The 12584-nt window shown below is 39.2% G+C and overlaps 1 protein-coding gene across 1 annotated transcript in view; it reads left to right on the top strand.

The window, feature by feature from the left end:
• cdh13 (cadherin 13, H-cadherin (heart)) overlaps positions 1-12584 on the top strand; it is a 441664-nt gene that overhangs the window by 231215 nt on the left and 197865 nt on the right. The window contains exon 6 of the mRNA XM_074631905.1: positions 3904-4048. Within this exon, the coding sequence (XP_074488006.1) occupies positions 3904-4048 (145 nt within the window). The remainder of the gene's footprint in view (positions 1-3903; positions 4049-12584) is intronic.

Genomic DNA, 12584 nt, shown 5'->3' with positions numbered 1-12584 from the left:
ACTTAGTTAGGTATAGGAAAATACCAACTTTGTTATTGGTTTAGGCAACAAAATGACTTAGGTTTAGTTAGGTTAAAGGAAAAGATCAACTTGGTTAGGTTTAGGAAACAAAACTACTTAGTTAGGTTTAGGAAAAAATCTTGGTTTGGGTTAAAATAACACACCGTAAGTGATGTAACTTAAGTATGTGACAATTAAATCAGTGTTGACTTCTGGTTCCAACACGGTCTTCTGGGCGAAAGTCCAGTGATTTTTGACCCACCTATCCACCTTGACCTCCTCCCTACATGGCATTTGTACTTCCTGGTTCACAATTACGTGGATTACATACAAATTGATCTTGTGGAATACATTACTTTTTGTAGGTATAGCTATGAATGGTGTATGAGAACAGCTTGTCCTAAAGCTATCTCACCACCACGTGCATTTCTGTTTTTCAAGCTGCAAGTCGCTTCTACATTTCTCTTGTGAATCCCATAGCTTCCATCCACACTACTGTACCTAATTTACTCTGCATACTAATATCTGTTAGCACACTACATTGGTTCATCGTGACTGCACTGCAAACCTCTGGTTAGAACATGTGCTATATGGAATCGGGATGCAGCTATAAGATATTTGCATGTCATGTGGAGCTCAGAGAAAGTCACGCAAATCAAAAGCTGTTCATGTCTGGCTTTGTTTGAAAAGATCACACCATTTTTTTCTTTGCTATGAGACGATTTGCGTTTGATTATGCATTCACTCCGTCTGCCAAACAGGTTATTGCTGTGTTGCTGGTGTGATCCCCCATTCAAATGATCTGATGCTAGGCACCTCGCAGCTAATGTTCTCATTACAGCTCAGACATGCTGAGAAGAAAAGCTAAGGCTGCGTGCATGTATTAATGTGTTTGCGTCTTTGTGACTGAGCAAAGTCATGCATACATATGCTTACGGGCACAGCATGGCGGTTCTTTTGCCATGCAGATCCCTGCACGCATGTTTCAGCCTTATAGTATGCCTCTTAGCATGTGTCAGCCCGTGTGTGTCTGAGCTGTGGATCGGATATAAATACATGTTGGGTTGAGAACACCATTAGTTGAGAGTCAGCAGTTCTGCAGGATGGAGACAGAGAGGGAAATGGTCCCGCTCATGAATAGCCTCCTATGGTATATTCTCAAGGCAGAGAGAGAGAAGAGGATGAGATGATATATGAAACCATTAGGCTCCTAACACCTAAAACACTTAGTTCAGCTGCATGTGTGCCATTACTGCCATTACGCTATATGCTCCAGGCTCCGTGGTGACGGACAGATGCGAGGACAAAAGGAGGAGGAAGACAGAGGAGCAAGATAGAGGGAGAGGAGTGGGATGACCCGTGTGATAGAGAGGTCGCGTGATGTCATGCATTACTGATAGGAAGAGGAAAGGCTGGTAATGTGATGCTCCAGATAAAGGAGGAACCTCTCTCTCGTTCATCTGATGAATCTATCCAGCCGTGCTCCAGCGCTAATAAAGGAAGTGAAGTGATCTCTTTAGCCACAGATTAAGATTGGAATGGAGGTAATGTCATTACATATGGTATCTTTATAGGATACAGATCGCTGACTTCATAGGGCGCATAGCCTCATGCGCTGATAGGATTTCTAGTAGCACACATGCTTAGATTATATCAAAAGTGATCCTAATCTTGTGACAATCAGCACTGGCAACTATTACGCGTCCTACGAGTCATTAGCATTCTGAAGTGCAGTTCTCGCATTGCACACTGTTCATTTTCCCAGCCGCCATCAATTCATTACACCCGAACGTGCTACATACAGCGCCTGGAAATCAATACCACATTCTTTCTGAGACATTCATTTGTATAATTACAGTAAACAAACGAGACTACTGCCGTCTTCATAAACAAGATAAAGCAAACCAGTCGTTTCAACTATGGTTTCATTTTTTATGGTAATCACACTAAGCCATCACAATTAGTTTGACAGAGGAACTTTTAATAAGGCTACATGTAGCAACTAAACGGGGAAGCTGAACAATGTGTTAGGCCAATTTGGAATTCTACTTATATTTATGAATACAGGTAGCAAATATGTCTTGAATGCTCCCAGTATTATTCAGGAGAGCGCTAATCTTCAGCATGAAGTCAACTTTTTTAGCCATTGTGAGTGTCTGACCAGCTACTAGCCGCAAGCAAGTGGAGCTTGTCAACAAGAAAGAGGAGTGCAAAAGTGATGTGTGTGTGTGTTGAGGTTGTGTTGAACCCTGAAAACTGTTTCTTTGTTTCTGCCTCCTGACAATTGTGCCAGCACAACACCAGAGTTACTATTACATAACAACTGAACAACAATACGGATGGTTAGAGTCAGGTGATACGGAGAGTGTCTTTTATCCCAATGTACTACATAGTGATCTTAAAGGGATAGTCTGGGTGTTTTGAAGTGGGGTTGTATGAGGTACTTATCCATAGTAGGTGTATTACCTATAATAGATGACGGTCAGCACGCCCCCAGCATCAAGAAACAGACAAGAGCACCGGCACCAGAGCAAAGCAATACAGTGCTGTGGACGGGGACGGCAGAAAAAATTATTTTAGCCACCTAAAACAAAATGCTCATCTAAAAAAAGTTATATCAGTTTAGATGCACACTATATTTAGAATATTTTCAGATGGCAAACTGAGCTGAAAGTAAAACTTCTGGTGGTTTTGAAGAGTGCATAGATAAGTTTCACTTTCAGTTCAGTTCCCCGTCGGAAAGGAGAAGGAAAGGGCTGTCTGAAAGCGAGGAAAAGCGGTGAAAATATTCTAAATATAGCGTACACTTAAACGGATATTGATTTGTTTTAAGTGGCTAAAATGCATTTTTCTGCCGTCCCCGTCCGCAGCACTCTGTTGCTTTGCTCCGGTGTCGGTGCTCCTGTCTTTTTCTCCAAACTGGAGGCGTGCTGACCGACTGTAAGTAATACACCTACTATGGATAAGTACCTCATACAACCCCCCATTCAAAACACCCAAACTATCCCTTTAAGCATCTATTTATGCTAGACTTTAGTAGTATCTATTTGGTATTTATAGGCTGACTAAACAGGACAGGGTCACCCCACTCAGTAGAGTAGATTAGAATCTACTTGAACGCTGAATTGATATTGTGCATATTTGAACTGTACTCTGTTAAGCTGGCATGGTCCCCTAGGTGAACCGGGGGGGATGACTAGCAAAACTGCAGAGTAGGGAGAAGCTGAGTGCATAAATATGTGATGTGGGCCGATGGAGGGCTCCTCGGTGGAGGAGCAGACGAGGTGAAAGCGGTACAGAGGAGGAGATGAGTAATCTTAGCAGGCTCGACTGAAAGCTTTTATCTGTATATCTTTAAGTGCCGGTATAAAGGAATGTGGAGATTCTTACGTATGCAAGGACACAATTTAATCAAGTTTGAGGGGAAGTAGGGAATTGTCAGAGAAAAATAAACAAACCAAACGCAGTGAGAAATAATCACACATTCATTTCTGCTGCATGGATGCTTGAGGCTGAGTGATTGGATGGCCAGTATTAAAACTACCCAAGTTGGTATTTAACGGCAAATGTTAAGGTACTATATGCTAAATGCTCAGACACTTGATAGCCATTATGGAATAAATGATTTTATTATTGTAATCCAGGGAAATTGCCCACCACTGGCAACACAGATAGAATAACTGCAACAGTGTTTATCTGTCTCAAGACAGATGTTGAAAGACGTTTGTAGGGAAAAATATATCCGTTTCCAACTGTGGCTGTCTTTTCATTAGACGACTGGTGGGATGTTTTTGTTGTGAACCTCTCACCTACAGTTTTACGAAGACTACTGTAAATAAGAGTTACACCCAGAACACCATCTTCATTGCAGAAAATAAACTCCTATCTTTTGTATCCACACAGCTGGAAGTTTCAACCACAGACTCCTACGGAATCCTTGTCGAGGGACCGGCCATACTAGTGATCACTGTCATTGACCAAAATGACAACCGGCCCATCTTCAAAGAGACGCGCTACACAGGAGAGGTGCTCGAGGGATCCCCTACAGGTAGGCGACATTGTTATATTGAAGTACTCTGGAGAGAACTGGGCTTTTATTGGATTTAGTTGGACAGCAATATCACACACATGCACACACTATGATTGCTACACTTGACATGTCTCTGATCTTAGGCAAGGTGTGGTTGTTGTTGTGATGATGTCTATATTTGTGTGTGCGTGGTTTGTGTTGTGTTGTGGTGGTAATGGAGTCAAATGCCTTGATTATTACTTTAAGACAAACAAAGCTTTTTTTACACAAAAAAATCTGTATCAAATATTTTTACTTTATGTGACAACATTTTGTGTTAAGAAAAATGCAGCAATTTCCCTCAACATTTGTTCCTGATGTATCTATTATAGTTATAGTAATGTTAGGTCTGTGTAAAGGCCATTCATTTGCACGTCAATACATTTTTTCGAACTGTTTTTGCCATGAGAACGTGAATAATATGCGGCAAAAAGTCAACGTATTTCTTTTTTTGTAATGAGTTTTTTTTTCAGGAGCTTTCGCAAGGCGAATAAAGGCATAAACCAATCACGTTGTGCGGAATGGGCATATTCATTACGTCTACTGTAGTGTACAGCTACACGGAGGCTATGTAGTCTGAACTAAGACGGAAAACTTTATTACTCCTTTCAACTTTGACAAAGCAGCCGATTAGACTGTTGTCAGGCTATTAAATAGGCGTTAACAATGGTTATAAGCCCTATATATGTGGGTCAGCAGGGCCCTACTACAACCACTAGTAGATTTTATCATCTATTCACATGGTCGATCAGCAAAAGAAGGTATAAAAGAAGACAACAGCAACCTCTAGCATCCGTAGTAATTATGACAGGAGGAGAAGCTGAAGTGAGGCGACGTATACAGGGCAGTTGGGACTGCTGGTGGACAAACACAGGGCTGGTGTGAAACCAGCAACGTTATTTTAAGCCAAAACATGATGTTTTTCCCTAAACTTAACCAAATGTTTTTTTTTTCATAAACCTAAACAAGTTGTAGTTTTGTTGCCTGAACCTAAATAAGTTATATTTTTGTGTTTTATTGCCTAAACTTAAAGTAGAAGTTGTTTTGTTTGTGTTGAAAACATTTCAAAACATTTAATTAAGTTTTACGTGTTAGAACGTGTTGCTTTTAAGTTTCGCTTTCACTTTTACAACATATTAGGGCCTTAATGACCCACATCTATGGTGAACATTGGCTCACTGAAATAAATGGGTGATTACAGCCTTGTGAACCTACCATTATTTTAGTAGGCACCTACTAGTCTACATACTTGGGACAGATGTGTTGATAATGCCTATTCAATAGCCTGATAACAGTCAGATCGGGTGCAGCAAGGCAACGCATACCAGATTCACTCCTTCTGTTCTTACTTTTCACAATAAAAGCCCGAGACATATACACTGCTTAATAGTTTACCAGAGGCAAATTCACTCAGAGCATTTCACTAAAAGGAAACTAAAATAGCTCACAGTAGTTTAGGCTATACAACAGTTTACCTCAGACAGACTGCCAGACGCTGCTCTGGGTCAATAGGATGCCGGTAGTTGGTCCTCTGCCTCGCAAACCTTTCGAACCTGTTATCGAAAAAAGTGTTGCAACTGTTGCAAATTTGCATCGATGGAAGTATGAATAGTTCTGACCAGAAATATTCGCATGCAAGTATTTTTGCATTTTCATGTTGTTGCCCCTGTCATGCCCCCTGTGTGTAAAGACCTTAAGTCAAGGCAACTTAATGAAATTTGACACTGTGGAAGAGTAACAGACAGCAATATGCACCACTACCTGCCCTATGTTTTGTTTTACTGAGATTGTCTAATTTTCCACACAAAATCGTACGACATCAGAATAACTTAAAGATGCTATGCTCACAGTAGCTGTATATACCCTCATATCACACCCATCACACCCTCTTTTTTACCTCCCCCATCTCTGCTGCATCAACACCTTGGAATAGTGTACCATGGACGCAACTGGTGGAAGGAATTACAAAAATCTCATTTCGGTTACTATTTGTGGAGCTGCATTTTAGCATATGCTACAGACATGTATCTATAACAGCCCCAATGGAGTAGGAACCGAGTTGCCAATTTTCAGTGCAGGATCTACAATTGGTCTTGGTCAGCAAGAAATGAGGAAATCAACCTTTAAAAGCTTTTATTTTGGAAATGGCTTGCTTTTTAACACCTTACTTTAATACTCATATGGCCTTTAAAAGTTGTTCTTTCATGTATTCGTCAACAAATACATGCTTGAGTCAAATGCCTTTCCTGCATTGATGAAATAAGTGAGCGTTACTGAGCGTGACAGAATTTTATTCTGAAGTTCTTTGACTTACTGTATATAACACCGAATATATTCACTTCCTTGCCTCCTTCTCTCCTCTCCCATCTTTTTCCTCCCGTGTCCTGTGTCGGAAACAGCTAAATGATTTATGCTAAGATTTTATGACATTCGGAAAAATTGGAAGGCAAAACACTGTTTATATTATCAATTGTAAAGCATTTTTTGACAGTTATCTGATTCTGATGATCGATATGTAGAGACTGATTGTTACTTTATGGACTAAAGTAGCAGACTCTGCACTACCTTTCCACCCCATCTCATGGTCAAGTGTTTCAAAATTAATCATTTTGAGGCAAGGCTGGCAGAGCCGTTGAGAAGACTCCTCACCTCTGGCTTCTACTGTAAATCTTAACATTCTCTTAGATGCCTTTGTCACGTTGTCACAGTAGCTTCTTTTTTTGTCTCTCTGAGCTGTTGTCACTGCTGTCACTGTTGCTATCGCGGTGACAGTTGTGTGCCCTCATCGGGCTGGAATATAAATAAATGCTGTTTGAATGTACAGCGTTTCTATTTCAGGAGAGTTGTTTGCTAACGTTCTGCCAACCTTATACAAGCTGATTGTGTGTGCATGTGTCATTAAAGCAGGGTACATTAATTAAAAATATATATGTATTGTTTATTCTATCTACGTACAGCTGTGGTGTGAATGTCTGTCATCCACCATACAATGGTTATATATGACATGACGCTTAAGTGAGAATTGTGGAGGCGGTCACATCCTGGACACACTATCTGTTGCTGTTCACTGCCAGGTTCTGTTTGCCACTTATTGATTAATGGTTTCCTTCACTGGCCTGGATCTGGATTTACATTTCTGCACCAGTGGGCTACCTCTGGGTCTGAAAAGTGAAGCCAATTAATGCGGAAGTGCCTTAAACTTGCATTATTTCTAAGAGCCAACTGGGAGCAACTCCTCTGGTTGCAAAAAGAAGTCTGATTATATATAGGAAATGACCCTACTTCTCACTTGATTTATTACCTCAGTAAACATTGTACACATGAGTTTATGGTCTCAATTGCTAGTTGCAGAGTATGCTTTAGGAAGAGGCTTCCTTGTGATTGACAGGTCGCTACCATGGTGTTGTCCGGTCAGGGTGTTGTCCGCATTTTAGTCTTACAACTTTAACGCTTTCACAGTGCGTTTTCAGTTCATGAAAGTTAATTGTAACATTTTGGTGACCTAAAAACATCTCATACGGTTGTACATAGCTCCACCCTCTCTTGTTATTTCTGGTTGCAAAAAAACAAGATGTTGACGGTCAAAAACCAAGATGGTGCGGGTCAAAAAACAAAATGGTGACAGCCAAAAAAATGATGGCGACGGCCAAAAACCAAGATGGTGACAACCAAAAAAACAAGATGACAAAAAATATGGTGATGGTCAAAAACCATGACGGAAATGATCAAATTGCCGAACTTGAGGCTTCAAAATGTCAGTCCACAAACCAATGAGTGACTACGTCCACTTCTCATATACAGTCTATGTTCTACAACACATGACAATTGGGTTCTTAACTGGTGATACTTTGTGACTGCTCTGGACATTTAAGACAGACTGTACTGCTTTTAGAAGAAAACAAGAGGTGATTTGATGCGCCATTATTATTACCAGTTACCTACAGTACCACACCTACTGAAATGTATTCTTCCGAGTCCCACAATGTTTCCCAACTGTCAATAGTCGCACCACATGGCGCTGATGACGAAATTAGCAAAAATCAGTTGCTTCACCATGTGTGCTCCTGCTGTTCACCTTGAACTGTGTTCCACTGATTCAGAGAAAAAAAGAGCCCCTCAGGTCTACCTGTCAAGTGCCTTAAGGGCAAACATGTTGCAGAGCACAGATTGTTCGCAGCAATACGTCTGTTGAACATACGTACGTCCCAGTCAGGCGGTTAGAAGCAGAAAGCGCAGACAGTAAAACAAGAGGGTGAATTAAAAAAATATATATATGCACTGCCGAATCTATGACGGTTCTCACTGTTTGTTCTCACATCATTAGCACAAAAAGCCAACAGACGAAAACCTTAATTACCAACAGAGCTTCACAGATAAGAGGGATCAGTCAACAGGCAGGCAGAGGAAAGACACACAAACACACACTCTCTCGTACACAGACAGCTTCCCATAGAGACATTTTGAGCGGTTGTCAACTTCATGCTGAACTTGTGTTATGAATTGCTAATACAAGACATTGCTTATGCGAGGGTATACATTAGGTAAGCAACAGCATGCCATTACTGGCTATGCAGACCAGGATAATAGGCTGACAAACTTGCATAGTTGAATCTTGTTAGAATAATGCAGTCATACTAAAAGTGCATCTTGACGTTTTGATCCTGCACTAACAGGGATTAAATGGTGGAATCCAACCACACAAGTGATGTTTTTTTACTGTAAAAATATATATATATTATCTACATTTTGGCTTGCCTGCACACTCATACTGTACACGCAACATTACATGCTTATATAGAAAATGAGGCCACTGGGAGCGCATTAGAAAAAATCACAAATCCCCAGCAGGGAAATCTCTTATTGGTTTTGCCCAAGTGAGGGCCAGACCTCACGAAACACCTGACTCATCACAAAGTAGTAGCTTTTAGCCCTGACTCTGTTTAGTAGACAAGTTAACTCTGACTTCCTGCAAGCTCAGCACGAAAACACTTTTTAAAAAACTCATTTTACATTACCGGGTTATCTCATATCATCCGCCAGAGACCTTCTTGCTTGAACGCGATAGAATTGAATTTAGTTTTATTTGCAATTATGTGATGCTGTGTTCTTTATTTTTAATACATCTCAAAGATATTCAGTAAATGCTTTTAAAACCCCGAGCTCCCTGTAAGCCGCTATTTCCTGAGTGGATTATAGCCGGGTTGAAGAAACCAAAGTGAGCAAAACAAAAACGAAGTGAAGTTTGATTTTATTTTCAGTATGGTGTAATCTGACAGCCTCTCGGTACTTTAGTTGTCATGGATGCCGGATGTGATTGAGCTCGGAGATAAGATGAACGACGCAAGCTCTGAAGATGCGTTTCTTGCTATATGTCTGCAAATCTGTGCACTGAATAGTCTACTTTGGCAACGTGTCAGTTCAGCCTCAATGATCTGTCTATCTATCTGTCTGTCAATCATTCAAATTGTATTTAACAACCTGTCAGATCCCAATAGGTTTCCTGGTCGCTGGTAGAATGCTTTGAAAGGATTGTTTTGTTTAAGGGAAGAAAGATAGTCAGACATCTCTTGATCATTGATGTCAACAGTTCATGGTTGTTGTAGTCAGTCATGACATCAGTGAATCTTCCTGTAACAACATTTCTCACTGGCCTTGTAAAGAAGAAAAACTGACGATAAAGTCAGTCTGTTGCGTTATGACAAGTTGCACCTTCAAGTTGATATTGCGAACTTGTTTTGCAAACAGTTGCCTGTTCACACGTCAAGCAATTACAGAGCATTATCATTCATTTGGAGACGTCTTTCTGTCCATCTGACGAATGTAAGTCCAATATTCACTCTAGCTCTTTAGCTCGGTCTTGTTTTCCACCAACTCCTCGGGGATAACTTCTGGCTCTTAAGCTGCTAAATGCTCCACTGATATTCACCAGCTAGTGTCTGTCCGCTGTTTCGTGCATGATTATAATAATTTTTAATTAGTCTTTATTTTATTCTAATTTTGACTTTTCAATTTCATTTTATTTACTTTTAGTTTATTTTCAGAGTGTGTTTGCTTGTTTTAGTTTAGTTTCAGTTTTTCAGAAAGGTTTAGTTTTAGTTTTTATATATTTAGTTTTAGTTTGACAGTAGTTTTAGTATGTTTTTGTTCAGGTATAATGAAGCAATTATCAGTTAGAAAAAATAAATCTAAATTAACATCCCTACCAGGGACGCCCTCATGTATGTCCCTTGGAATAATTTGATGTAACCTATTGTTTTACACTTATATAGTCTTCATTATGTGAAAGAACAATACAAGAGAAATGTACTAAAAAGATATACATGTATTAAAAATATTTGCAGATAATTCAAGCTATAAATCTGTTAGATTATACTATAAATTTAACATTTTAAATATTATTTATGAAGCATATGTATATATATATATATATATATATATCTTTTCAAGGACCCCCTGGCATAGTGCGACAGATCCCTGGGGTTCCCCGGACACCACTTTGAGAATCACTGCCTTATGGAACATTAACCATATATTCAAGAAGCAATGTTTAAAAAATATAGACACATGTCTTAACTTGGCTTTGTTTCAAATCACAAAAGGAATTAAGTGCATAATAATAAGCCCGCTAAAGGCAGGTTGAACCATGTGAGCACTGCCCAAAGGAGTGAGATCGCCAATAAGGGTTGCACACTAAAGAAAAATGAGTGCTCCTCTTCCACCGCCCTCCCAGGAGAAAAAAAAAAACAGAAAGAAAATCATGTCTTATAAATCCTTCCGTGGAAAAAAATGTTGTAGTCTTGCAGCTAATGTTGTAGTCTGTGAATATTCTCATCTCAAAGGTCTAAGAGGCCAAATTGATAGAAACAAATTCTTCCCTCACAGTATCGAGAGATCAGCTAAATGAATTGTTCATCGTTGAACATTTGTCTTTTACCACAACATAATGTTTAATTGGATATTGTTATTGTTGTGTGTATGTGAGCTTCTATGAGTTTTTAACTTGAACATTTGTTGACAAATTGAACTAATCAAAGATTTTTAATTTGTCTCGTGTGCAATTATAAACTGCACGTTTTGGGAATAGGAGTATTTTTTAATTTCTAACTTTTAACCTCTATCTGCCTTCTTAAAAAAACTCTACATGGTGTGTGTATGAATGGCGTTATACCGTATGCTGAATGTTAATGTACGTGCATATGTTGTGTGTGTGTTTTTGAATCAATATGGGTACATGTGCTTTTCCACAATTTATGTATGCATGCATGTGTGTGTGATCTGTAGCAGCGTGGTGTGTGTGTTACACAGTAGTGGTTGGGCAGCAGGGGAAGCTGTAGGGGAGAATGTCACAGTGCTCTGACATTTCTGTGCAAACTGATAACAAAGGCAGCCAAAGCCTGAGTCTCCTGGCAAGCCCTCTCCTTCCTCTCTGTTTACTCCACCACTCTTAGTTTTTTTTTCTCTATTCCTCTTCATCTCGTTCATTCTCTTCTCCCTTCATTCCCTGCATTCCCTTGGGCTTTTTTGTACACATCATCCTACTCCCCTATATTTGCTGTTTCGCTATTCTCTCCATCTTTGCCCTGTCTACCAACTTTTTTTATAGCCGCTGATATTGACTGACTTACGTTTGCCCCACTTCACTAGGGCGGCTTGACAGATTTTGAACGCATCATAACTTTTTCACACCAAGTTTGGATGATATTGGTCGACTTGCAATGAAATCAGCATTTTGTTGGCAATGATTTATTTACTCCCGCAGACCGCTATCACGAGCAAGCAAACATCCCAACTGACGTAGCTGAAAGATTTTTATTTAATTTCATCATCATTTTATCTGAAGGATATGTTTTTTCTTATTATCAACAAATCCCTTGAATTTATCAAAAGTAAAAATGCACTAGTCTGCCTCTCAATGCTTTCTAAATGCCCCCACCATGTCTGTAGCACTCAGGCCCAATTTTTGCAACAATTGCAGTTTTCGCTGCAGAGGTATATATTTAAATATTTAAATAACAAATACATTATATAGTTACATCTCTTTTTTAAAATAAAATTCCCTCATGTTGTGTTTTGGTCAAATTTGAACGATTTAAAAGTTTACGCTTTGAAAAATGTAGTTAATTTTATCTGATTGTCATAAGATTCCTTGACTTTGTCTACACAGGGCATCTGATCACACAAAATACATTTAGATGATTTGTATTAAAATTTCAGTCTTTTATTGAACTTTTTGTAGTATTTAAAACGGGGCTGTCAATGGATTAAAATATTTAATCGCGATTAATCGCATGATTGTCCATGATTAATCCAAAATTAATCGCACATTTTTTATCTGTTCAGATCCTTAAAGGGAGATTTGTCAAGTATTTAATACTCTTATCAACATTGTAGTGGGCAAATATGCTTGTTTTATGCAAATGTATGCATATATTTATCATTGGAAATCAATTAACCACACAAAACAATGAAAAATATTGTCCAGAAACCCTCACAGGTACTGCATTTAGCATAAAAT

The sequence above is a fragment of the Sebastes fasciatus genome, chromosome 4, assembly GCF_043250625.1.
Source record: "Sebastes fasciatus isolate fSebFas1 chromosome 4, fSebFas1.pri, whole genome shotgun sequence".
Lineage (NCBI taxonomy): Eukaryota > Metazoa > Chordata > Actinopteri > Perciformes > Sebastidae > Sebastes > Sebastes fasciatus.
Note: the sequence above shows the minus strand (reverse complement) of the source record. Positions and strands in the feature narration are given on the sequence as shown.